At 49.4% G+C, this 27,952-nt stretch overlaps 1 protein-coding gene across 4 annotated transcripts in view; it reads left to right on the forward strand.

Moving 5' to 3' along the window:
• Positions 1-27,952, forward strand: part of RGS3 (regulator of G protein signaling 3) — an 834,919-nt gene that overhangs the window by 651,595 nt on the left and 155,372 nt on the right. For all 4 annotated transcript variants that reach the window (XM_085609985.1, XM_085609988.1, XM_085609990.1 and 1 more), the window contains one exon: positions 7,274-7,948. In XM_085609985.1, the coding sequence (XP_085466111.1) occupies positions 7,274-7,948 (675 nt within the window). The remainder of the gene's footprint in view (positions 1-7,273; positions 7,949-27,952) is intronic.

Raw genomic sequence — 27,952 nt, forward strand, 5'->3', positions numbered from 1 at the left:
TATGAACAGATATTTATGGCATTGACTCAAACTCTCTCTGGGTGGATAATGTGGTCTTGTGGTTCATAGCTGTGGGACTAGAGGGCAGAGTTCCAAACCTGTGTTTCTTCACTGGACCAGATCCGGTGACTTTTGGTCACTCTTCTGCAGCATTATTTCTTTAGCTGCCTACATTTTAGTGCTTTGGAATAAACGAAACCCACTAGCCTCAAGTGTTGCTCATAGGGTGTTTATAGTTACTCACTTTGGCCTAAAAGATTGTAGAGCAGTGGCTTTCTGAAAAAGAAGATATAATAGAATGAGGGCCCAACATACAAATCAATACCTGTGATATAGTTTCAGAGTATATCTTACACTACACCTATGACATCACATAAGACTTAATTTATTCCAGTCCCTAAACGTCAAATTCCTTAACATCTGCAGTCTTCCATGCACTCTGCCACAGATTCTGACAACCTACTATGCACCTTACAATTAGGGCCACTCCCTCCACTAGCCCTGCCCCCACCACACTTGTAAACAATCTCTGTATTTATCCCCTTTGCTCCCCATACATCTGTATACATAACCCCTCTGTCTTTGTCCCATCCTGTTTCCTAAGCTATTTTTCCATCTTTTAAATGCTCTTCATAAAATATATTAATTAGAATATGCTTCCAGAACGTTCTGAAAAGTTTCCGTATCGCCACAATTACCACATATACTGATTTAGCTTGGCTGCTAGATTCCCTTGAGCACTGAGTTCAGTGAGATGTGGACTCTTCAAGATAGCCGAACAAACACCATTTCCAAACTCAAATACTAACCAGTGGCGTAGTCACCCGAGGTGCAGTGCACCTGTGCCCAGATCCCAGAGGGACCCATTAAGTGCTTCCGTTTATTACCCTAGCAACAGTGAAAGTGGCCATTTTCCTTCCTTGCATCAGGGGCCGTGGCATCCTTACTACACTGCTGATGCTGGCCCAATATATTCATATGAAAATTTAAAAAGCAAGCCTAACATCAGCCTATTGCCACCCACTAATGACATCCTTCATCCTAGTGAAGGAGGAGTGGTGGGACATGAAAGAATATAAGAGAGATCCAAGAACCAACTTTACTTCCTGTACACTTAATTTAATACTGCTTTCTTGCTGGACTGCACACTTGGACAGGGAGAGCCAGGCAAAAATAAGTTTCCATAAATGAAATGAAGACAGTTAGTCAATATTCTATTTTCAATTGATCCTCATGTGAATAGTGCTACAATACGCTTTCTACTTTTCAGACAAATAAGACACTTTTTTGTCATAGAAGATTAAAAAATATATATATCTGGTTGAATGCATTCCAAAGGAAAGTTTAATCTCTAATGGTATTTAAGCATTAGCCAATCCTGACTCTCCCATGTGGAATTCTACTTTATTCAGTATTTTTAATTTATTTATATGCCAGTATTCAGCAACAGACATTAAAATAGCATTATTCTCTTTAACAAGATGCCAACTAACAAATGCTTCCCTAGAAAGGTTTTGAGTCAGACATACTAAAAACACCCCAAAGCACTGCCCTATTGAAGGACATGCATTGGCTTGCCACAGCTTTCTCTCAATCTACAGACCAATCACCAACATCCCATGGCCAACGAAGCCAGTGATAAATGACTGGCACAGCAGCTGACGTCACATTGCACCAAGAGAACTATCTCCCTGACAAAACCAATCCTGCTTTCATAAGGCGGTCAACGCTGGAATGTGAACTTTTGAAAAGCCCAGTCACGTTCGTGCCAAAATGGGAAACAGTGTCACTTGTCTCCTCATCATTTTCGGCGCATCACTAGTCTTTTCAACTTTTGACCACCATGGTCTAGATACTTGAGACCTGCAAGTGCTTCTTTGGAAAAGTTCTGACATGGTTCTCCTGTTCCTCCCAAACCTTACACAGTTGGTCAGAATCGGTATAGCCACCTTTAACACGAGCCCCTCACATGCTTAGTCCCGCAGGGTTCATGATGCTTGTTCGTTGTGTATATGGAGCTGCTAAAAACTCTGAGGTGGGTGTTTATAGCTACGAGTGAGCTGACGATTCCCAGATCTACCTGGAAACCGCCTCCCCAAGTCATTTTCCCTGTTAGTCTGAATCAACTACTATATGTGGTGGATTTGAATTTCCTCAGCCTCAATGCGGGAAAACGGAATTCATTCTAAGAAAACACCAGGAACAGCCATTCAGCAAGGAATGGCTGAATGAGCCGCAGTTTGACGCTGTATCCGGATTCCATGTCTGTGCCATTACAGACTAGCCACTCCCGAAACGAGGCCTGAGCTGCAATAATCTCTTAAAAATCCATGTTCTCTATTCTTCACAATTTATGCTTCAATGTAACCCGAGCCTTCCGCCTCCACAGTTTGTTTTTGTGTAAACCTTACACCTCCGTTGCCGACTGGCGCCATAGAATACAGTGACGCTGTGGAACTCTAGCGCTGACATGCTTTTGGTGGCAAACATAAATTAGGAATGCATTGCGCAACGATCCTCCTTTTATCACCCTCTTCAATGCTCCACTTTAATTGAGACGTAGCTGCTGCCTCCAGAACTATAATTCGTCTGGCGTTTTGAGTCGACCCCGTCTGAACCCCGGTGATTAAGTACAAAGTATGCTGCGTTTCTTTGCCTCACCGAAGAGACAGCGCGCGCCGCGCACCTGCTGCTTCACGCGTACAAAGGAACGACTGCCTCAAAAGTCAATATTGTCTGTCGCATTTCAGAGCGATTCCGAGTGATCCCGCGCCTGCAGAACTCGAGTTTCTGGTTTCTCTGAGATTTATTTCCAACTTTAAGCAAGGGGAGGCCTTGTTGTGTGCCAGCGATAGCGCAAGTAGCCCTGACGGTATAGTACCTAGAAGTCGCGGCGGGGAAGCTCGAGAGGCCGTTTCGTCGGGGTATCCGGCGGTGCCAGTTGCACCAGAGGGTAAGAACAAAGCCAACCTCCATTCGAAGCTTTTAAAGTCTGCAGCCTGCTCCTCGTGCATTGGATCCTAATAATATTTGTAACTTTATGCTGTGTAAATGATTTTCTGAAACTTAGTAAGCATTAGTCGGTAGTCCAGCATGTGCTGATACTCAATTACGTGGGTGTAAGGAAGGCTTTCCATTTTCGGCGAAGTTTCAAGAGTGTATTGCACGTTGTTATGTTATGGGACCGCGAATTGTATTTTATAGAGCAGCCTAACATATGTTACTGGAAATAAATCGCACCTTTCCTTTAGAGGACGTAGTGTTCGAAGCACGCCTGACCCATGTAGAGCAGACCCTGCCACCGCTCTTCAGGTGAAAGACCTTTAACCGTAGCATAGTGTGTCAGTACGAAGTTTATTTTCCAAGCAGGTTATTGAACTGTCCTGCCAAAGGGGGAGATCTGATCCCTGTTGGGTTGAAAACGGGGTTAAGTGACTAGCACCTGCACATTGTGTCAGAGAGGTCATCCAGTTCAATTGAATACGTACATACCTTGTTATTGAGGATCTTTGTGTTCAAGAAATTTGGGACTCTGGCATGGGGAAACAGGCCTTTAACAAAGCATTAAATAGGTCAACAAAAATCCTGTCTAATATAACAGATGAAAACAGTTTATTACAAAGACGGACAGTGATTAATTCATATGGCTTTAGGAAACTGCAGGTTTATTTATCGGCACATTTCTCAAAAACTTTAAAGAACCAATTTATGAATTTACGTTTTGGTATGTGGGAAATAAAGGATTGGATCCCCTCCTGGAAACACCATTACCAAAATCGAGACTGCAGATTGTGCATCTACAAACATGAATCCCTATCACATATTCTCTGTGCATGTCCGAAGTTATTAAAAGAAAGAAAGATATTTTTTAAAAAAATATTCATTAATATGAACATACGAACAAGTAGGGAAGCTGTAACCACCTGGTTCGGTGGGACTTCGATTCTGCTGGTCTGCAGCGGGGTTAAATTCATAAATTTGTATCTAAAGGAATTAGGAAGAACTGTAGAAGAAAACCAAATAATTTAATATACAGTTTTATGATGCTTTGTAAGATGAGGATGATGTTGTGGTGCAGCACTTTTTAGATAGGTCTTTGCTTTTACGAAGTGTAGAATAATGAACGAAGATTCTATTTTTTATTTGATAAATGTTCTTTTTTATATAGTGGATGTTTTAAATAACGTAATGATATTATAAAGTGTAATGGTTTTAAAAAAACGAACATTTGAATTCATTTGACTTTCTTGAAAATATGCCAGGAACGTCAAATATTATAAATAACCTAGGCGAAGAACCCATTGTGAACAGTTTGCTTATTTGTTTTTAACACTTCATTTAAAAAACACAATTTTAAAATGTCTTAAAAAAATAATAAAGTTAATACAGTGAAAAAGTCATAGTTTCAGAATCAAGAAAAAGAACACAATTCCCAAATGCGTGTGTGTGGAAATAGGGGCGTATAGATTGAAAAAAACATAGTAAAAGGAAATTGTATAAGGACAGTGGTGTCACAGAATTCTCAAGGATAACCCATAGAAAAATATATAGGTCTTTGTTTAACTGTAATCTCTAGGCATCTTGTGTATCAATTCTTACACCAGTTTTTCAGTTCTCGTGCTTTATTTTTTGTGTCCAGTCCTCATCAGGCCTTGGAGGAAGCCCCGGTTCATATACAGATTCAAATCTTTGTTTCTGATGTGTCATACTAAGAACACCCCTTTATTCTGGCGGTCCGGTCGGGGACCTAATCGCAGAGGTTGAACTGCTCAGGGACTCTTGCTCTCACAAGGGATCTGCCAGAGCCGCCCACAGCACAGCTCCCTGCCACCCATCAAAACGTTTTTTGGAGACACAAGGCAATTGGAATTGAGAGGAAACTCCTGCGTTAAAGTCTGATTTGAGCTCTACAGAGAGTAACCCAACAGAATTTGAGTAGGGTAGGTTTAACTCCGCTTCTTTCTAGATGCTTAGGGCCATATGTAGGTAGCCCAATACCGGTCGGTAACGGCCGATTTTTGGTAAATATACTGTTACCGACTGGTATTTAGGCTTTTGATATGTAGGGGGATCATTTCTGTATTCGGTAATTTACCGAATCGGTAAAATTACCGAATCGGTAATTTTACCGATTCGGTAAATACCGAATACAGAAATGAGATGTAGGGGGAGTGTGTGGTGGGGTGTGGGGATTCGTTATTTACCACCAACTGAAAGTTGGTGGTAAATGACGAATGTCTCAGTTAAGGCATTATTTGGCCCTTAGATGTGTGCAATGTGGCAGACACACATGCCCTCAGGGCATGTATGTGTGCCACATGTGCACACATGCAGGAATCAGGGGTGCAACAGGGTGTCAATGTGACACCCTGCCACCCTTGATTGAGCTCCCCCCATTACCGATTCGGCAATGGTAACTGGCTTCCTATTGATTCCTATGGGCCTCCTGGCCCATAGGAATCAATGAGATACAGGTTACCATTACCGAATCGGTAAATACCGATTCTAAAATGCCGACACTTACCGAATCGGTATTTTTTTACCTACATTACATTTACCGATTCATAAATACCGAATCGGTAAAATTCGGTATTTAAGAATCGGTAAATGTAATTTACCTACATATGGCCCATAATGTTTTTAAGCCCTATTTCCTTCATTTCTAAATTTGAATGCATCGTCCGGTCCTAACATTTCTTGTCTGTTGAAGATGCCTTCTAAGAGCTGTTGAACAAAGAGACCCACTGATTACTTTACTTGGGCTATAACACCCGCCGTGCTCATGGAGACACTTCTAGTTTCCCCACAATGTACAGAAGCCAAGAGTGAGATCTCCTAGCATGGCGGTGTCTAAACTGACAAACCTTCAGGAGCTCTTGATCAACAGTGTAGTTCATTTTGGTGAGATGTCAGTGTTTCAAATTGTTCCATACAATTTTTCAATTGTTACCAGATTTAGCGAGCGGATTTTAAACAGTCGTCATCTGGGAGCAGAGGACAAGTCCTTGCAGACGAATTACATAAAAATAAAAGCTCACCGCTACATTCTTTGCAGTTTCTTAATAGACGACAAACGATGTAAAGTGTAAAGACTATTGCACAAATAATGCTGTGCTGCTTAGTGTCACTTTGGGGTTTGAACATCCAGGAATATTCATGTTTGAGTTGGTCTCTCTGCCTGTGGTTGCGCAGGTGCTCAGGTTTTCACAGGTAGAGTGGGTCTTGAACTCATTGTACTGTATGATACTGCTTGAAATGATTTATTTATTTTTAGGTAGACCTACATACTCATTCTGGTATTGCCTATACCTCGTCATGTACCCCTTAGACTTCCGAAACATGGGGCAGTAGGCTGCGAGTTGACTTCAGTTTATGGCTGTTATTTTACTTCACCTATCATCATAGCTTACAGCGATGAGATTATTCCAGTTTTATAGTATGATGCATCTGTTTGGTTACAAGATATGTGTGATCCGTAGATGCTTAGATACTATGCACTAGAGGAAGGTATTGAGTCTTGGTAGAATAAAAAACAGTTGAAATTCTGCACCTGAAATACGAATTGACATGTTGGGCCACTGCTCTGACTCTTCTTGTATTTGGTGTGGTTTTATGCCCTCAGAAGAGTTGCCCCTTTTCTTTCCAGGCATTTATTTTTAAGAAAATATTGAACCGATCTGTTGTAAATGAACTGTTCTATGGTACTGTTTGTAGGCTTTGGCTTGCTTTTTTGCATTTTACAGGTCTGTTTCAGACCCCACCAAAAAGTAAGTCTGCCATCCAAAACTACTCCTGAATTGTCGGTTATACAAGCTATTTTGTGGTACCATCATATCAGGCTGTTTAAGATGTTTGGACCCTTTATCAGCGGACCCTGACAGAACAACCTTTAGATGTTTTAGAATTGTGTGTGTGTGTGCCCTTTTGATATATGTATCATCTATAGGCTGTGCAAATAGGAGTGGTAGACTATAGAATATGTAATTGCACAATTTTAAAAATAATTGTAGTAGTGCAGTTAATTCCTCTTTCTTGCTCAAATTTGGCCCAGCAATTCGGACTGTATCAGCAATTTAATGAATTCTAATAAGCTGGTAATGATACCAAATGTTATTACACTTTTGAACTTAAGTTAACATATGTTTAGGTAGTTTATGTATAAGCCAATAAATTCAATGTTTTCATTGCACGTTGATATAGAATTTAATTTGATTAGTGAGCGTGGCATTTAGGAATCTTATGAAAGTAAACGTGCCTGTCTTTTTCCCCATAGATGTTTGAGGCAGAGGTTCAAGGTCAGAGTGAGATCCCCTCAGATGTGTTAAGTGAAATGGGCGATTCCCATGGAGTAATAGCTGATGGCTTGCCAGAAGTGGACTTACAAGCTGTCCGAAATAGTCTCCCAGAAGTGAAGGTGATAACTGAAAAGGCCTGTGAGGAACCAAGGATCTGCTCTCTGGAGAGAGGTCAGGCGGCGTTTGTCATTCCTGAGCTGCGCTTGGATACAAGCTTCACCCAGAGTACGGAAGTGCTTTGGGATGAGAAAGCTGGTGTCACTGATGAAGACAACGACGAGGAAGACGACAGAGAGGATGAAGAAGATGAAGACGAGGAAGAAGAGGGTGAGGAAGAAGATGACGATGAGGATAGTGATAATTACTTGGAAAGAAATGACCCAAAGCGGTCCAGCATGTTTGAAACATCTGGGTGTTTGAAGTCCAACACGCTGACTGTCCATAACTCTCTCCGACGCAGAACACACAGTGAAGGCAGCCTCATGCAGGAGTCCAAAACCCATTGCTTTACCTCAGACACTACTCTGAACTGCATGGAAAATGAGAACTCAAAGAACGGCTGGGCCCTTCCTTCTCCAAGGACACTTAAGAGACTCACCAAAAATGGTGGTTCCGTTCATCAGTTCTGCTTGATCTTCGCCGGCAACAAAAAGGTTAGTAATTTATTTAACACTTGTTTTACAAAGATGAAGATTCTGGTTTAAGAGTAAGCTTTCCCTTGTTGAACTTCAATTCTCATTTATATGCTGACTATTTTAAATTGCATGTTAAAAAATATATTGTTGCGGTTTGACTCTTGATCTTCAATTTTGCTTATTGAGTTGTGTGTTATTGTCACAAAATACCCCACTCTTTGACTGCCCTCTTAGACCTTATATAAACTCTAGAAAACTACAACAATTGTTACTTGTCTTTGAAAACTAGCTTTGGAGGTGTTAGTTCAAGATTGAGATTTGGATTGACAAAGCTTTAAAGATCGATGATGAAAATGGAAACATTAGCATCACCACATCGCATTAGATTCCACTCTCTCAAACCTTCGAAATGTGTCCCAAACTCTGATTAAAAAAAAACTTCAAAACCCAATTCTGGTAGTTCTTTCTTTCTAATACTGTTTTGGACATGAAGTTGACTTATGAAGGAAACTAATGCCTCTGTGAGTAAAAGGGAATACACTTCATGATTTTTTAAACTCTATGATAAACTACATTGACCACTCTGTCTAAAAGACACAATAACAAGGAAACATATTTTTAGAAAGATCTGTACACTCCTCTTAAATTTCTTCTGTTTTACATGAAATGACTGCCATTTCGAACGTAAAGTATTGTAGCAGATGCACCCACCACTAATGGAGTCAAACTGGGGTTCACTGATACATGTCAGAGAACACCAGTTTTTAATTGGCAAACTTGTACAGGACCAGTTTAGGTTTATAGCAGTCTATATTTGTCAAATATAGCGGATTTTGTGAAATTGACTTTAACGCTAAGTATACTTTAATAGTTAATTTTGGTAAACCATTGTTTCTTCACATGAGTGACATGAAAACTTAAGGGGTTAATGGTTAAAGGGGGACTTTTCACTTGTCATGTTGTGCATGAAATATAGTCCTCCTGGAGTCTCGCTCCTTCAAAAATCTTTTAATAATTGTATGATAAACTGCAGTAATAGTTCTAAAGTAGACCATGGTAAAGATGCCTTTTTATAAGCGCATATAAGCCCCAGATTTAATTGACTGTAATCTTGAGAAATTAATGAGTAAGAATATTTGAACAAACCAGTGTGGTCTATAATTTAATTTCTCCCTATCCCTCCTGAATAATTTGAAAATAGATAGCGTGTCTTAGTTTTCTGCTGAAGCCATAAAAGGACATTAAAAGTAATTGCTATTCACATTAACAGTTTAGCAGCACGAGGAAAGGCTAAAAATAGCAATATGTATAATAAATTTTTTGACAAATTGATAGTACTTGTTTTAAGTGTTTTTAGAGGTTAGGGCACTGGCCAAGTGTAGCTTGAAATTAGATCACGCTTGCGTTTCTGCACTCAAAATTATCTGCTGTCCTGGAAGCCCATAAACACTTCCCGCACCCCTCCAAATCTGAGCCTAGATACCTTTGGATAGATGTTCACTGACAAGCACCCATACTAGAATGCACAGATATTTCTCCGAATACCGTTTAATCACTGTCTCAGCTGCTTCAGTTTTTCAGTGCCTTGAATTCGTTGTTGTTTATCCCTTCTGTACTGCAGTTATCTACATTGAGTCTGGTTATAAGAAGCCCCAGTCAGATGCAATAATGATTGCACCTGATAAAAATCAGACTAGGTGTTCAGAATGTGTCATATGCAATAATTATAATTTATTCTGAATTTTTGGAGGAAAACCTGCGGATTTGAGTGCTTCCGCCTCACAATTCACATGTGCCTGTGACTATCGGGTCTTTGACCTGCCACAATTTAACAAGGGTTGTCAACTTTATCACGCCTGTTAATTTTGGAAACAGTCAGTCTGCCCACCCCACATCTTCCACAGAGCCGCCATGGCCATCGCACCCGAACTACACCAGACAACTACTCTCTCGAAACCTCCACATTCCCTGACACCTGGAAATACGCCGCAGTAAACCCCTAGATAGTGGATGATGCTTCCCATCGGATCCTTCCGTCCGGCCTAGACACTATAGATTCTGTGACCAGGGTCATTGGCTCCTCCATTGCACTAAGAAGGCATTCTTGGCTGCATTCCACTGACTTTTCAGGTGATGCCCCAGCCAAATGTATTACTTTTGATGTTTCATATCTTTTCTGAGACAAGGCAGATTCAGTCCTAGTGTGCTTTAAGACTGGCGCAGTAACTTCCAGATCTTTGGGCCTAGTATATTCTGCCTATGACTTTCACGGGTAGTACCTGTATATTTCAAGGCTACTTGAAGGGACTTCCCTTTTAGGGCGACAAAAGCAAAAGGAACAAATGATGGACTCAATGCTAAACAATGCAAACATTCACCCCGAGTCACAAAGATCAAACAATAAATCAATCGGGACTTTTAAACACAGCTACTCACCCCAAGGGTCTCAAGGTGCATAGGGGTGGGGCGGCTCCATTGAGTGCTGGGGTCATACGAAGAGGCAGGTCTTGAGATCCTCCTTGAACTGGAGCAGTGTAGGCACTTGTCGGAGGGGGAGGCCGTTTCAGGCCTTGGCTGCGAGGTAGGAGAAGGACTTTCCTCCCTTTCTGGTCTTGAAGATGCGTGGGATGGTGGCCAGAGAGAGGTCAGCTGATTGGAGGTGTCTCTTGGTTGCGTGGATGGAGAGGCGGTTTTTCAGGTATGCTGGTCCGATGTTGTGGAGGGAGTTGTATTAGTGAGTGAGGAGCTTGAAGGTTATTCTTCTTTCGATGCAGAGCCAGTGGAGATCGTGGAGGTGTTGGGCGATGTGGTTGTGACAGGGCATGTGTAGGATCAGTCTGGCTGCGGCGTTCCCGACAGTCTGGAGTTTGCGGAGTAGTTTCTTGTTGATTTTGGCGTAGAGGACAATGCAGCAGTCCAGTCTGCTACTGATGAGGGCATGCATGACCGTTTTTCTGAAATTGGGTGGGATCCATCTGAACATTTTTCTGAGTATGCGGAGGGTGTTGAAGCTGGCCGAGGATACGGCGTTGATCTGGTGGATCATCGTGAGCGATGAGTCAAGTATGATGCCGAAGTTTAGTGCGTTGGGGGGCGGGGGCCGCCAGGTGTCGTCCCATATGGAGGGGGTGGAGCAAAGGCAGCTCTTCTTCAACCAGGTGGTGACTGCTTTCATCCCTTCTTGGAAGTTGTACCTGGTGATGTTGGGTTCTTTGGTGAGGGAGAGAATGAGCTGGGTGTCGTCGGCGTATGAGACGATGTTGAGCCCATGGTTTCTAATAATGGTTGCGAGGGGGGCCATGTAGATGTTGAAGAGGGTGGGGCAGAGGGAGGATCCCTGGGTCACTCCACATCCGGTCTCTGTTGGTTCCTAGAGGTAGGGTGGGAGCGGATGTCGTCGTTGGTGGCATCGAGTAGGGGGATCTCAGTGCTGTGGTTGCTGCGAATCCGGATTGGGAGATGTCCAGGACTTTGCTAGCTTCAGTGAAGTTTGCTAGCTGGGTGTTAATGGGCTTTTCGATGACCTTGGCTGTGAATGGAAGCGGGGAGCTTGGCTGAAGTTCTTGATTTCCGTCAGGTCTACAGAGGGTTTCTTCAGCAGGGGGTTGACTTTGGCGTGTTTCCAGTTGTTATGGAATGTGGCGGTTTCGAGGGAGCAGTTGATTGTCGGGCGTAGTTTGGGTGCGATGGCCATGGCGGCTCTGTGGAAGATGTGGGGTGGGCAGGGGTCTGAGGGCGCTCCGGAGTGGATGCTCTTCATGGTCTGTGGAATCTGAATTTGATGTATTGGTGGTGTGCTGTGGTGGCTGCTTTTATAGGCAGTGTGTGTTTCTGGGGTTCTGGTGTTCCTCCATGTCTTTTCAAGTCTTCGGCAGGTATACTTGGATTCTTGGAGTGCAGGGGTGAACCAGTTTGCTTTATTGATGTGTCATCCTGTGGCTTTCTGGAGGGAGGCGAGTGTGTTGGAGCAGTTCGTGATCCAGAGGTAGAGGTTGCGTGCCGTAGTGTTAGTGTCTGGCGTCGTGGGTGGTGGGGTGTTGATGAGGGTGGAGGTGAGCTGGTCTTCGGTGACTTTGTTGCAGCTTCTGCGGGGGGTGGGGCAGTGGGCGTGCTTGTGTACGGTGGGTCATCTGAAGGAGAAGTGGATGCAGTGGTGGTCTGTCCAGAGGAGTTCCGTGGTGTGGCTGTAGGAGACGCCGTTTCCTTCTGCGAAGATGGGGTCGAGTGTGTGTCCCGCAGTGTGTGTGGCACCTGTAATCAATTGCTTCAGTCCTATGTTGGTGAGGTTCTCTAGGAGGTCGGTGGTGTTGGGGTCGTCGTGGTTGTCCAGGTGGAAGTTTAGGTCTCAGAGTAGGATGTAGTCGGTGATGGTGAGGGCGTGGAGTGCGATGAGGTCAGCGATGGTGTCGGTGAAAGGAGCGCGGGGGCTGTACGGCCTGTAGCAGAGGCGTCCGTGGAGAGTTGTTTTAGGGTTATTCTTGATCTGGAAGTGGAGGTGCTCCATGAGGGTCGTACGGTCGTCCGTGCCAGTAGTTGTCCTGCGGAGGGTGATTTTGTGGACCATGGCGATGCCTCCTCCTGGGCAAGCGGGGCGGTCTTTGAGCAGGATCTTCTATCCGTGATTGGCGGTGGCGATTTTGGGCGCGGAGTTTGCGTTGGTCCAGGTTTCTGTGAGGAAGGTGACGTCATATGCATGGGTGTTGAGGAGGCCCCAGATTTCTATGGCGTGCTTGTGTAGGGAGCGCACATAGCGAAGGATTCAGTTAAGTAGTTTGTGAGTGGTGATGTCTGGTAGGCTGGGGACTTATGCGGGGCTCCGACAGTGGGTGAAGGTGCAGCGGAAGTGTCGACAGGAGATCGGGCCTTGCATGTTGCATGGCGTCGAAAGCTGGCAGCAGTTGCAGCGTCTGGGGTGGAGAGCGTGGAGGGTGCTGGAGTCGTTGTGGAGGTGGGTCAGAGGATCAGGGTCCCTGGTGCTGGTCACGGTCAGGTTGCTAACGGGCAGAGACGGGCCTACCTCTGGCATGCTAGTGGCTGCCCAGCGGCTGCCATTAGTTAGGAGTCGGGGTGGGGGGGGGGGGTGACACTGACCAGGTCAGTGGTCTAGCTCTTCTTGCTTTGCAGTGGCTGCCGTTAAGTAGGGGGAGGGCGGTCGGCTGGGAGGAGGGAGCGGGAAGGACACACTGGAGGAGGGTGGAGCCGATGGGGCAGCAGCGAGGAGATAGAAAAGAGGAAATAAAGAGAGAAATGAGCGCAGAGTGAGCAAAGAGAGAAAAGAGGGCACAGAAAAGCCTAGCGAGGCAGAAGAGCAGAGTGCTCTCCCACTGGACCAGGGATGAGGCGCAGGCAGGAGCCTGCGGGTGGAGGAGGGCTGCGTACACCAAGCAGTGGTCAGCAAAACAGAGAGCTCAGGGGGCAGCACTTAGTGGTGGGGCTGCGCGGGTGGAGAGCAGTCACACTGACCAGGGTTTCCATCGTTATTTTGCCCATCACACCACTCCAGTTCAGACAACGCCATATGCAAATCATTCTTGACCCTGTTCCTCATGGGAACAGTCCAGCCCAAACTGCCAAGCCAGGTCCTCCCTGGACTGGAAACAAGCATCCTGGGACCGGTTTGGGGACATCACCCCTCATCAGCCAGGCTATCTTGAATCCAGTGGTGCAGTGAGCACGGGACCCACGTCTGGGCATGCCCTTCCCACTTATGGCGACAAAAGCAACAAATGATGGACGGAATGCTGAATAATGCAAACATTCACAGTGAGGACCTGGCCTGGGGAACACGGTCAAAGCTGACTTGCATATGGCTGGGTCCAAACTGGAATGGCGTGGCGAGCAAAATAACGATGGATTAAACCCAGATCTGTGACTGGGGGGGTGAATATTTGACAGTGTTCAACATTCTGTCCATCTTCTTTTTGTGAAGGACTTCCCTTTTGTCAACACCACCTCTCCCAGCAGACTTGTCCATTCTATGAACAATACAGAGGGTCTGGAAAGACTAAAAGTAGGCAGGATCAGCAACCCTCCTTTTCTTCTGCACCACAGGGAAAACTGCTTTAAGTTCCCCCTTAAGGGTCAACACACACAGCTGGTTGGAGGGATAACAAGGAAAAGGTCAAGATGTTGTCCCTGGCTCAGCTACTCTTGGCGATAAAAGTGGAAGATTGGATGGTGCTGTTAATTTACACGACTCTTGTTTCCACATACCTATCTTGCAGTTTCACAGGAGTTACATGCAGTTCGTGGTAGATTTCACCAACTACGAGTTAACTGTTTGAACTGACATCGGCACCCCAGGTCTTCATCAGGGTGATGTCGGTAGTTGTTGCACATCTGCATAGGTTGTGAATCTCAGTATTCCCATACCTCCATGATTAGCTGCTCAAAATGGGCTCACTGCAGCTGGTGTCGGTCACAGCATCCTTGCTGTTCATCTTCAGCTTTTTTCTCAACCTGCCAAAGTCTCAGCTTGAGCCCCCTAGGCGCTTCATGTTCATAAGGACAGTATTGGAAAAAACTTTTACAGTCTTTCCCTCCTCAGAGGATCCTTGAAATTCAGGATGTGATTCCGGTGCTTTGGGAGGGAGCTCAGGTTCCAATCCTGACGGTCTTTTGCTTCCATGGTCTGCTGACTTCCTGCATCTTCCTGGTAACTCATGCACACTGGGGCATAAACACTCTCCAGTGGTTCCTCTGTGAGCAGTGGTGACCGTTAGAGGAGAACCTGGTGCAAGAAAAGCTCTTTTGGCCCCACTTGCAGCAGCCACAGTAGTGTCAGGCTTTTTCCCTTTTGGGTGGGATGTCCATCTGGAGGAAATGGAGATCAGAAGACTCTGGTCCCTGGATTAGTAGTTAGTACACATTGACCTTCTGGAACTGTGAGCTATTCACCTACCATCTGTTTGTGGATAGTCTGTCCAGATTTTAACAGACCACATAACCTCATTTAGGTTTGTCAGCAAGGTGTGGAGTATCTACTTCTCTGCCAAGAGCCTTTTAGGCTGTGGGCCTTGCGCGACAGATTGTGATCTCACTAACTGCCAGTCATCAGGTATGCTGCTTGAACATCAGTCAGCCCCCTGAGTGGGCATCATGTTGCCAACCACGAGTGCTGTCTTCCTCAAGTCATTCTGTTTGGAAAGGGGGTGGTATGCAGACCTCCTATGATTCTCCCTGCATTCTCCATTTCAGCTCGCTCTGAGTGGACCTACTTTCACCTTCAGAGATCTGGTTCTGCACCCCAGCCTCTAGAGCTTTCACCTTTGTGCCTGGAAATTGTGCAGGCCACCTGACCTCCTTCAATCTGCCACCAGAGTCTGATTAGCTTTATACTTTGAGCTCCCTGCCACTTCACGAAATTGGTGTACGGTGGTTGGTAGAGCCACTTAGATGTACGTTGTGCAAATGAGAACGTAGATCCCTTGAAGGCATGGATTTAGATGTCCTACTTTTTCCCTCTCGATTTCACCCAGCGAGGTTCTTTGGTGGGCATAGTTAAAGATTTCATTGCTCCCTTTCTGTGTTTATTTGCCTTTCTGATCAGACATCCTTGTTTATGTTGCCGCCTATGTTAAGATTGATAAAGAGGCTTACAAACAGGTTTTCCACCACACCTTTTGTATGTCCCAGTAGGACCTCAAATTAGTTCGGACTTTTTTTGATAGGGGCTTGTTGAAAACTCCTACACAGCTGCGACTGTTGATGCTTACGACTGAGTTTTTGATGGTGTCAGTGAGCTGTAAGCACTGTGTGTTACCCCACCATTCACCCGTTTCTATCCAAATGAACTGGTTCTGAGGACTAATGGGGCTTTCTTGTTGAAATGAGTGATCCATTTTCATATGGGGCAGTCCATTTCCCTCCACCACATCTCAAGCAGGAGGACAGGTTACATCTGCTAGATTTTCATAGGGCGGTCAGTTTCTACACCAACAGCAAAAGATCTGAAAGAAACACGCTAGTTAGATTCCTCACCTTAGAATATCCCCAGGCGTCCGGCTGGATCCGGAAAGATTTTTCGTCAGCAATACCCTTGCGCGTCGCTAGGCGCCGTCTGCGGCTCCGCGTCCGTCGTCGGCGTCTTGCATCGGGATGACGTCATCGGAGTTCTTAGACGCCGTCCTCGCGCGCTGACGTCAGTTCTTGTTTTTTCCGCGCCAGACAGCGCCGATCCGGGAAGAGCATACCCTTTTAGTCATTTTTTGACTAAACCTTTTGGACTCTTTTGGTCTATTCTCGTCTACTCGACTCTGGTGCTGGTAGGATGTCTGGTTTTAAACCTTGTGACTCCTGTCACCGACTGATGTTGGTTGCGGACCTCCACTGCCGGTTCCTCTACTGCCTTGGGGCCGACCACGATGCCGAGTCTTGCCTCGACTGCCGGGCCTTGACTTTGAAGGCTAGGCGGGAGCGGTCCCGCAAGCTACGTGAGCTCCGGCAGTCGGCTCCGTGCCGTTCACAGTCCCGGTTGAGGAGGAGGTTGAGGGACCGGTCGCGGAGCCGCAGCCATCACCACCACTCGTCCGGTTCCAAGTCTTCGGGTAAGTCGAAACATAGTAAGAAGTTCAAGAGGCGACATCGCTCTTCGGGCTCTCCTCGCCGGTCGAGCAACTCGGCTGAGGGTTCGGGTGGTACCATCCATGCGGCTCTCCCCATACCCGCCGGTCCCTGGGACTGACGCGACTCCGGCGGAGATCAGTGCCTTCCTCTCGGCCCTGAGAGGCCTGGCTCCGACGTCGACGCCTGCCGGCGCGCCTTCGGGCCCCGCGGGCTCGACTGGGAGGCCTAGCAAGCCGGCGGCTCCGGCCCCGGCGCTGTCGTCGACTCCGTTCCCGACGCTGCAGGTCCCCGCGGGATCCAGGCCTGGATCCAAGTCGGCGCCGGTCGACCTCACGACCCCTCCGCCGGTGCCGACTCCGGTGCCACCTCCGGCGCGGTCTTCGGACGACACCGTTCCCTGGTTCAGTCCCGGTCCGGGCCCGGCATCGTAGCGGCGCGGTCCGGCGCCACACCCGACGCCGATGGGTGACAATTTCGTCCACTGCCCGGCTCCGATCATTCCACCTGTATACCAGGAATCGGATGATGGTGATGACTGGGAGGGGTCTGATGACCCTCTGGCCCGGCAGGGCCAATTATCACAGGACTAGGCAGACGAGCAGGGGGATGTCAGAGTTCTTGACACCTCCCCTGACACTGGCTTCATCTCTCCTCCGACCGTGGCTTCGGAGGAAGGTGCTGCATTTTCTGTGGTGCTGCGCAAGGCGGCCGAAGCCCTTGGGCTGGAGCTACCTGCTGTGGCCATGAGGACTAACCTCCTCACTGAAGTGCTCCAACCGTCAGCAAGCTCCTCGGAGCCTCTGCTGCAGTTTAATGAAGCACTAGTGGACGTTCTGAAGGGCACCTGGTCCAAGCCCTCCACAGTACCTCTTGTGGACTGGAACGTGGCCCGGCGCCACCGCCCTGCACCGGCGACCTCAGTTTTCTGTCGATGCAGCCCACGCCCGAGAGCCTGGTTATCCAGGCCTCTACTTCCCAGACCTCCTTCCCGTCCGCTCTCCCGGATCGGGAATCCAAGAGACTAGAACAGTTTGGTAAGAAGCTGTTCTCCTCCCTTAGTTTGGGACTGCGGTCTATTAACACCGCTTGTCTCTTGGACCGTTACTCCCACTCTCTGTGGGATACGGTGGAGGACGTGCTGCTCCAGTGTCCGGAGGAGGCCTGGACCCGCTCGCCCAAGCTCTTGCTGAGGGGCGGGATGCAGCACGGCATGCAATCCGATGTGGACTGGACACTACGGACTTGCTGGGTAGGGCAATGTCGACCACGGTGGCGCTTCGTCGCTACGTCTGGCTGCGATCCATGAGTTTTTCTGGGGATGTCCAGAGCACCCTCATGGACATGCCCTTCGAGGGCAGTCGCCTTTTTGGCGACAAAGCGGATAGTGCGCTGGAGCGCTTTAAGGACTCCAGGGCTACGGCCAAGTCCTTGGGCATCTCGGCCCGCGCCCGTAAACTTCCGATTTTCGCCCCTTTCGTGGCCAAGGAAGGGGCGCCCCCTCACGTCCGCCTAGCCATAGGCCGCAGAACCAACCTCCACGCGGTCGCGGACCCTGGCAGCATCCACCTCACAGCCCTCCTAGTCCGTGCTTTCAGGCCCATTCCACGCCAGTGGGAGGCAGAGTTCGCCATCACCTGCTCCACTGGCGTTCCATCACGTCGGACAGGTGGGTGCTGCAAATCGTCCGAAGGGGCTACTCCCTCCCCTTCGAGGCGACCCCTCCAGCCATGCCACCGCAGTACCAACGCATGTCGGGGGATCACTTGAATCTTCTACAGGAGGAAGTTACGGCCCTCTTGGCCAAAGCAGCCTTCGAGCGCGTTCCTGGTCCAGAAGTAGGTCGTGGTTTCTGGTTCCCAAGGAGGGCAAAGGGGGCCTACGCCCTATCTTGGACCTCAGGAGTGTCAACGCCTTCCTCCGCAAGGAGAAGTTCAAGATGCTCACCTTAGCTCAGGTTCTGGCTGCCCTCGACCCTGGAGACTGGATGGTAGCGTTGGACTTGCAGGACGCTTATTTCCACATCCCCGTCCTGCCGGCCCACCGGCGTTACCTGTGGTTCACGGTGGGCCAGGAGCATTTTCAGTTTACCGTGATCCCCTTCGGCCTCACCAGTGCCCCTCGGGTGTTCACGAAAGTGATGGCGGTGGTCGCAGCTTATCTGTGCAGATTGGGGGTTCCAGTCTTCCCCTATCTCGACGACTGGTTGTTGAAGGCGGGCTCGCCCCAGGCAGTCGTCTCCCACCTCCCGACTACGGCCGACCTCCTGCATTTGCTGGGGTTCTCCTCCAATGTGCCGAAGTCGCATCTGAGTCCCTCCCAGAAGCTCCTCTTCATTGGACCGCGATTGGGTCAGTGGCAGATGCCTCTCCCTACCTCAACCGGAGCACGTAGTAGTGACAGATGCGTCCCTTCTGGGATGGGGGGCCCACAAGGGAGAGGCGGAAATCAGAGGCCTCTGGTCTCCGGCGGAGTCTCGGGTCCATATCAACCTTTTGGAGCTGAGAGCAATCCGTCTTGCACTGAAGGCATTCCTTCCCTCTGTCCGGGGAAGTGTAGTGCAGGTGTTCACGGACAACACCACCGCCATGTGGTATTGCAACAAACAGGGCAGGGTGGGGTCGTCAGGAGGCTCTGCGCCTCTGGACATGGCTGGAACATCAGGGCATCACCATGGTGGTTCAATATCTGGCGGGCTCTCTGAACGCCAGAGCAGACGAACTCAGCCGCCGGTGCATGATGGATCACGAATGGCGTCTAAACTCGGACGTGGCACAAGGCCCCTTTCGGCAGTGGGAGGAGCCTTGGTTAGATCTATTCGCCACCGAGGAGAACGCACAATGTCAGCAGTTCTGCGTGTTGGAGTTTCGAAGGCGGCACTCGCTCGGGGATGCCTTTCGTCGCGAGTGGCGTTGCGGTCTGTTCTACGCCTTTCCGCCTATACCACTTCTGCCCAGAGTGCTGAAGAAGATCAGGTGCGACAGGGCCCAAGTCATCTTGGTGGCTCTGGATTGGGCAAGAAGGTACTGGTATCCCGAGCTACTCAGTCTTTCGATCGATCCCCCGATACGCCTGCTTTTTTAGGAGGACCTTCTGTCACAGCAGCAGGGGACAGTCCTTCACCCAAACCTGTCCAGTCTCCACCTCCATGCGTGGAGATTGAGCGGCGACAGTTGATGCCATTTGACTTGCCTCCTGAGGTCTGTGATGTTGTTCTGGCAACCAGGCGTCCCTCCACAAAATCTGTATACGCCTGCAGGTGGAACAAATTTGTGGCATGGTGCACAGCAAGGGCTGTGGATCCCCTTTCTGCCCCTCTTTCCGATGTTCTCTTGTTCCTCCTTTCTTTGGCCCAGCAGGGCTCTGCTCTGGGCACTCTTAAAGGTTATCTTTCAGCTATCTCTGCTTTCCTACGGCTTCCTGATCAGCCTTCTCTTTTCAAATCCCCTGTTGTTTCTTGCTTCTTTAGGGGCATTACTCACATGTTTCCTCCTGTCCCTTTCGTTATGCCTCAGTGGGATTTGAATCTGGTATTGACGTTTCTGATGTGCGCTCCCTTTGAGCCACTTCATAATTGTCCCCATCGTCTGTTAACACTTAAGACTGCTTTCATGGTGGCCTTCACCTCTGCTAGAAGGGTGAGTGAGCTCCAGGCTCTATCTTCTAAGCCTCCTTTCCTTTCTGTCCATCCGGACAAAGTTGTTCTCAGGACTCGTCCTTCCTTTCTTCCTAAGGTGGTGACTGCCTTTCACATCGGACAGTCTGTTACGCTGCCCACCTTCTTTCCGCCTCCCCATCCACGAAAGAGGAAGAGAGGCTCCACCGTCTGGACCCAAAACAGGCGCTGTCTTTCTATCTGGACCGCACCAAGCAGTTCCAGGTGGACGACCAACTCTTTGTTGGCTACGTGGGCGCTAAGAAGGGGCGGGCGGTGCACAAACGAACCATCTCTCGGTGGGTCGTTTTGTGTATCAAGGCCTGTTACTCCTTAGCTAAAAAGGAACCTCCTGTAGGGCTGAGGACCCATTCCACTCTGGCCACAGCGCGACCACTGCCCTGGGCCGGGGAGTCCCCTTGCAGGACATATGTCAGGCAGCAACGTGGGCCTCGCTGCACACGTTTGCCAAACACTATTGCCTGGACAGCCAAGTCCGGAGAGACGGCTTCTTTGGCCGTTCTGTTCTCCAGGACTTTCTGGTGTGATCTTGGTTCGCAGACCCACCACCCGGGTTGGTATTGTTGGGGTATCTATTCTAAGGTGAGGAATCTAACTAACGTGTTTCTTTCAGATGAACAAGTTACTTACCTTCGGTAACGATATATTTGTAAGAAACATTAGTTAGTTAGATTCCTCACCAACCCACCCATCCTCCCCGTTCTGTGAACCGATATCTAGGGTTGAGGTCATCCCTTTCAGGGCCCTAGAATTTTTTGGCACCAGTGTCGGTCTCTTGCATGGCTCTGCGTTCCTGCCGCGGAAAGCTATGTACAAGAACTGACAGCGCGCAAGGGCGGCGTCTAAGTACTCCGACGTCATCACGATGCCGACGACTGATGTGGAGCCGCAGACGACGCCTAGCGACGTGCAAGGGTATTGCTGCCGAAAAATCTTTCCGGATCCAGCCTGACGCCTGGGGATATTCTAAGGTGAGGAATCTAACTAACTAATGTTTCTTACAGATATATCGTTACCGAAGGTAAGTAACTTGTTCATTAGGCTCGACAACCAGCACTTAGTAGAACATGTAAGCAGCAAGAATGGCAGTGCAGTCCAGAAAAGGAACTTGTTGTGATGGATAGTACCCCGTTAAAAAATTTTTTATGCCCTTGCTAAAATGAAACTACCTGAAGAAATCTGTGTTCATCCCTCCAGAGTGAAGGCTGCAATATTGGCACTGGCTGGGGTGTTACAGTAGCAGAAATGTGTTGTGCGGTGACAGAGGCTTCCCCGTACAATTTTGCCAATCACTATTGCTTGGACTCCGAAGCGAGAATGGATAGTCGTGTCGCTCGTTCCTTGTTGAAGGACTTCTAGTCTAACCATTCCTTCAGTCCCACCACCTAGTTAACGGGACCATTGTGGTATCTATTCAAAAGGTGAAGAATCTTTCTAGTGAAGATTCTACCTGCAAATTCCTCTCCAGTCCCATCAACCTCCCTGTGCTGAAGGATGGTTATAGACTTATTTAGTTGCTGCGTTGCATGTTTCACGTTGAAGCTGATGCTATTCTCGTCTCCATCTTTAAGGGCAGAGAAAAAATACACAAGAAACTGACAAAAGGGTGCCAGAGTGGCACCGCATAGCCTCAGTGACATCACACCTGTGATGCATCCAGATGGAGCCAGCACCACCTACAGGTTCAGGAAAGCTATTGCAGATGTTCCAGATCCTGTCAAGCCCATAAAAATATTCATGCAGTGAGGAATCTGCTGGTGGATAGGGTATCTGCCATAAAGATAGTTACATAGGTTAGCAGCATTTTCTTCCTTCAGCCTTGGGGTGCTTTAAAATCTATTGTCTGGATGGGGGGGTTCTCTGGCACACTGTCGATTGTTGAAATTTGACGTTGGTCAACCAATGAACATGAGAGCAGCGTTGGATGACCCCGCAACGCTCTTGATCCTGATAGTCAGAAGGTTGTGAGACCGTTCGTGGAACCATTCCCGACAATCGTTGTCACATTCCAAGTCATTGGGTAAGTCCCACAAACGAAAGAAGGCAAAGTAGTCTTCAGTTTCCCCGCACCGGTCCAAGCTAGAGCTTCGGCACCCTAAGCCTCGCTCCCTTGTGGAGACTGCCAGGGTCCTCTGCTCATCTCCCAGAGTTTCCCAGATCCCTTTGGAGTGCACTCAGGCCCCACAGGTTCAGGAGGGGCCCATAGGGTAACTCTGCCAGCGAGTACGCCCTCAGGCACCAGTCAGATCCCTTGGATCCTTCCCCTGCACCAGTGCTGTCAGTCCCTGAGCAGCTGATGCCCCTCAGCTGTGCAAGCTCCATTGTCATACCTGACATGGAACTGGATGGGCATTGCCTGACGTAGACACCGCTACCAACTTGTACCATATCCTCCAAACTGGAGCCAGTGCCTTTTTCCTTTGACAGGCTTGCAAGGGAGACATTTAGGAGGGGTCTGAGGACCCTTATGGTTATCACTACCCCCTTGATGAACATGAGGACAACTGGTTGCAAGTGGTTTGGACACCTCGCCAGAAACTGGCATGGTCTCTCCGCCCTACTGTGTCAAGGGAGGAATGTTCCTTATTTACATTGGTGATGCGGAGGACAGCTGAGGTCTTGGACCTTCAGTTGCCCACAGTGGCAGTCAAGACTAACCTCTTGACAGAGGTTCTTCAACCGGGAGTTGCCCCCTCAGAACGTTTACTGTTCAACAAAGCCTTTAAAGATGTCCTCCTTGGGGCTTGGTCTAAACCCTTCACAGGGCCCCAGTTTCCTCACCCAGAATCCCACCCCAAAGAATTTGGTATTGCAAGCCTCCACTTCTAGGCTCAATCCTGAAGTGTTCTCTACCATTCCACCGGACAAAAAAACACAAAAAGGCTGGACACGTTTGGTATGTTGGATGTTCTCTTCCGTCAGCCTGCAGTGAACACCTGTGCCTTTTGGGCCAATGCACTTGTACCGTGTGAGATTAGGTTGAGCAAGTGCTGCCCATGGTCTCGGAAGAGGCCCAAGCCATACTCGCCTAAGCCATTGCTGACGGGCAAGATGCAACGCAGTTTACCATCAGATGTGGACTGGACATGACAGACTCACTGGGCAGAGTGATTCCATTGTCTGTAGCCCTTAGATGCCACACCTAGCTGAGAACCACTGGCTTTTCGGGGGATGTCCAAACTTCGCTCATGGGCATGCCCTTTGATAGTTCTCACCTCTTTGGTGAGAAGGTGGACTCGGTGTTGGAGCCCCTCAAGGACCGCAGAGCTATGGCCAGGTGCTTGGGTCTAACCGTGGCCCTAAGCTAACCCCAGTATGCCTTTCGCTCCTTCCATGGTTATGGTAGGGGATACCAACAACATCCCTTCCCACTCGGCCACCAAGACCAATAGGCTTCCCAGCTTTTCATGGCTACAGACACTGTTCCCATAAATCACTTGAGACCAGTAGCCAGAGGCCAGTTTAGGCCGCCACCGGCATCCACAGCCTCCAAACCTTATTAGTTTACATTGATACTTGCACAGGCACCCATTGAAAGGCAAGAGTCACCATCACCTGCCCCACTGGCAGTTCATAACATTGGACAAGTGGGTTTTACAAATAGTCCAGAGGGGGTAACCCATCCCCTTTCTGGAGGCCCCCCCCCCTCATGCCACCCTTATGGCCACCCTCATGTCCAGCTTGCAGAGGACCTTCGCTCCTTGCTCCGCCAGGAAGTCTTGTCCCTTTTAGCCAAAGGGGCCGTAGAGAGGGTACCAGCATAAGAAGGCCATGGTTGCTATTCCCACTACTTTCAGGTGCCCACAAGGACGAGGTCTCTGTTCTATTGTCGACCTGCGCCTTCAGAACTTCTTCCTGAAGAAGTAGAAGTTCAGGATGTTCACCTTAGCTCAGGTCTTGTCTGCCTTAGACGCTGGAGACTGGATAGTCGCGTTTGAATTTCAGGATGCATTTATCCAAATCCCTGTCCTGCCTGCCCATAAGCATTACCTGGGTTCCACAGTGGTCTAATAGCACGTTCAGTTTGTCATCCACCCCTCAGGTGTTCACCAAGGTGGTGGCAGTGGTTGCAGCACATCTGCATAGGTGAGGGGTTACCGTCTTCCCCAACCTCGATGTTTGGCTGTTGAAGGCGGGCTCGCCCCTGGCAGTCTCCCACTTTGTCTACGGTGGACCTCCAGTATTCACATGGGTTCGCTATCAACATGCGAGTCCTGGATATGTAAGCTATGATATCGATGTTTCAGCCTCTACCCTGGATTTTCATGAGACTTACTCTGAGAATGTTGGGCCTCATTGCCTCCTGCATCCTTCTAGTGACACATGCCCGTTGCTATATGAGGGCTCTGCAGTTGGTTCTGAAGTTTCAGTGGGCGTAGCATCAGGTGAATCTCTCCAACCTGGTCCAGATCTGAGAGGGAAGTTCAAAGTACCTACGAACCGCAGTTGTGTCAGTGAGGCCTCTATTCCTTCCCCAACCAGAGTTGACTATGGTGACAGATGCGTCCTTCTGGACTGGGGAGGCCATATGGGAGAGATGGAGATCAGAGGACTCTGGTCTTTCTCTGCTGTCCAGGCTTCACACCAACCTGTTGGCGCTCCAGACAATTCGGTTGGAATTGAAAGCCTTTTGATTAAAGGAAGGCTGGTACAGGTGTTCAGACAACACCACTGGCATGTGGTACTGCAATCACACCATGTTATCCCTCGATGACATGGTGTGTATCCAGGGATATTGATCCTCTTTCTCTGCCCTTATCACAAGTTCTATAGTTTGTTCTTTCTTTGGCTTAGGAGGACTCTGTGCTAGGCACAATTAAAGGTTATTTGTCCTCCATTTCAGCTTTCAGACCAACCTTCCAGCCATGTGTGCGCATTTCGAGCCTCTACACAGCTGCCCACTTTGCTTCCTTACCATCAAGACGGCCTTACTAGTGGCCATAACACTGGCAAGGAGAGTCAGTGAACTGCAGGCACCCATTTTTTGCCCAGACAAGCTGATTCCATGGACCCGTGCTTCCTTCCCCTCAAAGGTTTGACACGTTCCATGTAGGCAAAACATCACCTTGCCTCTGCCACACCCTTTCAAAGAGTGAGGAGAGACTCCATCGCCTTTAGCCAAAAAGAACATTGTTGTTCTATATAAAGCACACAAAATAGTTCAGTGTGGATGATTAACACTTTGTTGGAAGTTTCGGGGCTAAGAAAGGGAAGGGCATTCAGAAGCCGATCATCTCTAGATGGATATAGTACTATGCATAAAGATCTAGTAAGCATTGGCCAATAAGCAACCCCCTGCGGGCTTGCATGCTCAGTCTACCAGAGCCAAGGCTGCGAGCACTGCGATAGCGCATCCTGGCTTTGTCCGACAGCAACGTTGGCGACCTTGCACACGTTCACCAAACATTACTGTCTGAATTGTTAGGTCCACGATGATGAGCACTTTGCTCATTCGGTCCTGCAGGACTTTTTGGTTTAGTCTGATTCGCAGACGCACCTTCGGGGAGGTATTGCATGAGTATCTATTTTAAGGTAAGGAGGCATCTGATCGAGAGTACTAGCCGCAGATTCCTTAACGTAGAATTATCCCCAGGCGTGAGACTGGACCCGGAAAACTTTCTTTGCCCCAGCATCTCTGCACGCCAGGTGGCGGTACCACGCGACTCCGCCCTGACGTCGTCCAGCGAGGTCACATAAGCCCCACCCCGGCGCGCTGACATCAGTTTCCTTCTTTTCCACGTGCAACGCGGATCCAGATCGTGTCCCTGACCTGTTTTCAGGCCTTCTTTTCACGCTTTGTGTTGTGGGACAGTGTGCGAATGCCTTCCGGCTTTAAGGCGTGCTCGTCTTGCGCGCGTCGGATGTCGGTGACGGACCCTCATCCTATTTGCATGTGGTGTTTGGGCGAGCACCATGATTCCACGGACTGCGAAGCTTGCCAGCATCTAAAGCCTAAGTCCCGTCGGGAGCGCCGGATGAAGCTCCTTTCGGCCAGATTGTCCAGATCGGTGTCGTCTCCGCGTCCGTCCCCCACAGAAGGGTCCAAGAATCGGCGCTTTGGATTTCGACATCGCCCGTCACCGAGGCCCCTAGGGCGGCGCTCGCCTGTCGGTAAGTCTTGTAGCTTGTCCCCGTGGCCTGGTCCCCACTCTGCGGAGGGCGCGGGTTCTTTGCGGGACATGCAGCCTCATTCATTGCCACCCTACCCGCCAGCGTCGGGGCGACCAGGGCCCAAATGGAGGCCTATGCTGCGGCTCTGCAGGCTTCCTTGGCCCCTCCTCCTCTTCCTGAGACTTCCACGGATCCCTTACCACGTGCGGAGCCTTCCGCGGAGTCACCGGCGGCTCCTGCGCCGATGGGTTCGGCTTCAGATCTTAGAGGTGTGGTGCCGTCGGGGTGCGGCCCTACGAGGTTCCCCTCTTCAGCCCACAGCGCCTCTGCCTTGCGCCGCAACCCCCCGAGGGGGTCCCTGTGGTGTCGCGGGAGGTCGCCGGGACTCGCGGCTCTCCCCCGAGTCCTCCTCGGTCTTCTGGTCTTCTGGGCAGACGGCGGCCTCGCCAGAAGCGGAGCTGATGCTGCTCTGACGGCTGTCGGCGCCACGGGGGCTGGCTAGGGGCCGGGGCACTTCCCCGGGTCCCTCTCGACGCTCCACGCAGGCGGCTGCTTCGTCGGAGGTCGAGTTGGCGCTTTTTCGGCACCGTTCTTTTGCTGACCCGGAGCCGGCCCGCCCCATTCTCCTAGCGCACCAGGGGTGAAGGCGGTCGTCTCGGCGTCCCCTCCGGCGCCGGTCGACGTCACGCCGGCACCTGTGGCGGACTCCACTGCGCCGTGCCGGCGTCGGGTCGTCGACTCCTCTCTGGAGGTTCGGCAACTTTTTGTCTCTTCTTCCCCGGAGATGAGACGCTGCGTCGTGGCCTTTTCCCCGGCGTCTTCCAGGGAGGGTTCTTCGCCGTCCGCGTGGCCACAGCCTTCCCCAGAGGCACCTCAGGTCTCCCACTTGTCCGTGAATCTCCCACCATTCCGGGGCTGGCTGTTTCTTCCTCCAGCTGGGCTCGGGGATGGCCGGCTTAGTTTACAGCCGTCACCCACGGAGGAATTGCTTACCCCCCATGACGCCCTACAGAGGCCAGTGCAGCCTTTGCACGGGTCATTTCCACGGCCACTGGCATTTTGCACATGGGCGACCCTGCCACCCATTCCCTACAGACCATTTACTTGAGGTTCTCCATCAGGGCTCTGGTGGACGGGAGCTGCTTCTTCCCTTCGAAGCTTCGCTCCATGATTCTCTTCTGGGGGCATCCTGCCACGGGGGATCCGGTGCCCCAGTCGCTCCTCCACCGCCCTGCTCCGCATGATCCAGTCTGCCTTTCTTTCAACCCTTCTACCCAGGGTCCTCTTCTGTAGACTGATTTCCCTTCCTTACCTTTGGTGTGGTTTCCTCTGTCGCAGGAGGCCCGGTGGTTGGATTCATGGGGGCGTAACATCTTCGCTTCCTCTACTGCTGCTTTGCGAGCGCTCAACACGCTTTGTGTGTTTGCCAGGGCTACTTCCAGTTTGTGGGATTCCGTGGAGTCCCTTCTGTCTTGTGCCTCTCAAGAAGGTGTCTGCGCTGATCTGCGGCGCCATGTGATGCAGTGCTGGGAGTTGGCCGCATTTATTGTTCGTTCGGCCCTGGATGTTTCTCATGCTCTTGGCTGCACTATGGCAAGTTCAGTAGCTCTCCGTCACCATGCTTGGTTGAGGAATAGTGTTTTCCCTGAGAATGTTAGGGAGCGTCTGGTTGA

The sequence above is a fragment of the Triturus cristatus genome, chromosome 1_2 (assembly GCF_964204655.1).
Source record: "Triturus cristatus chromosome 1_2, aTriCri1.1, whole genome shotgun sequence".
NCBI lineage: Eukaryota > Metazoa > Chordata > Amphibia > Caudata > Salamandridae > Triturus > Triturus cristatus.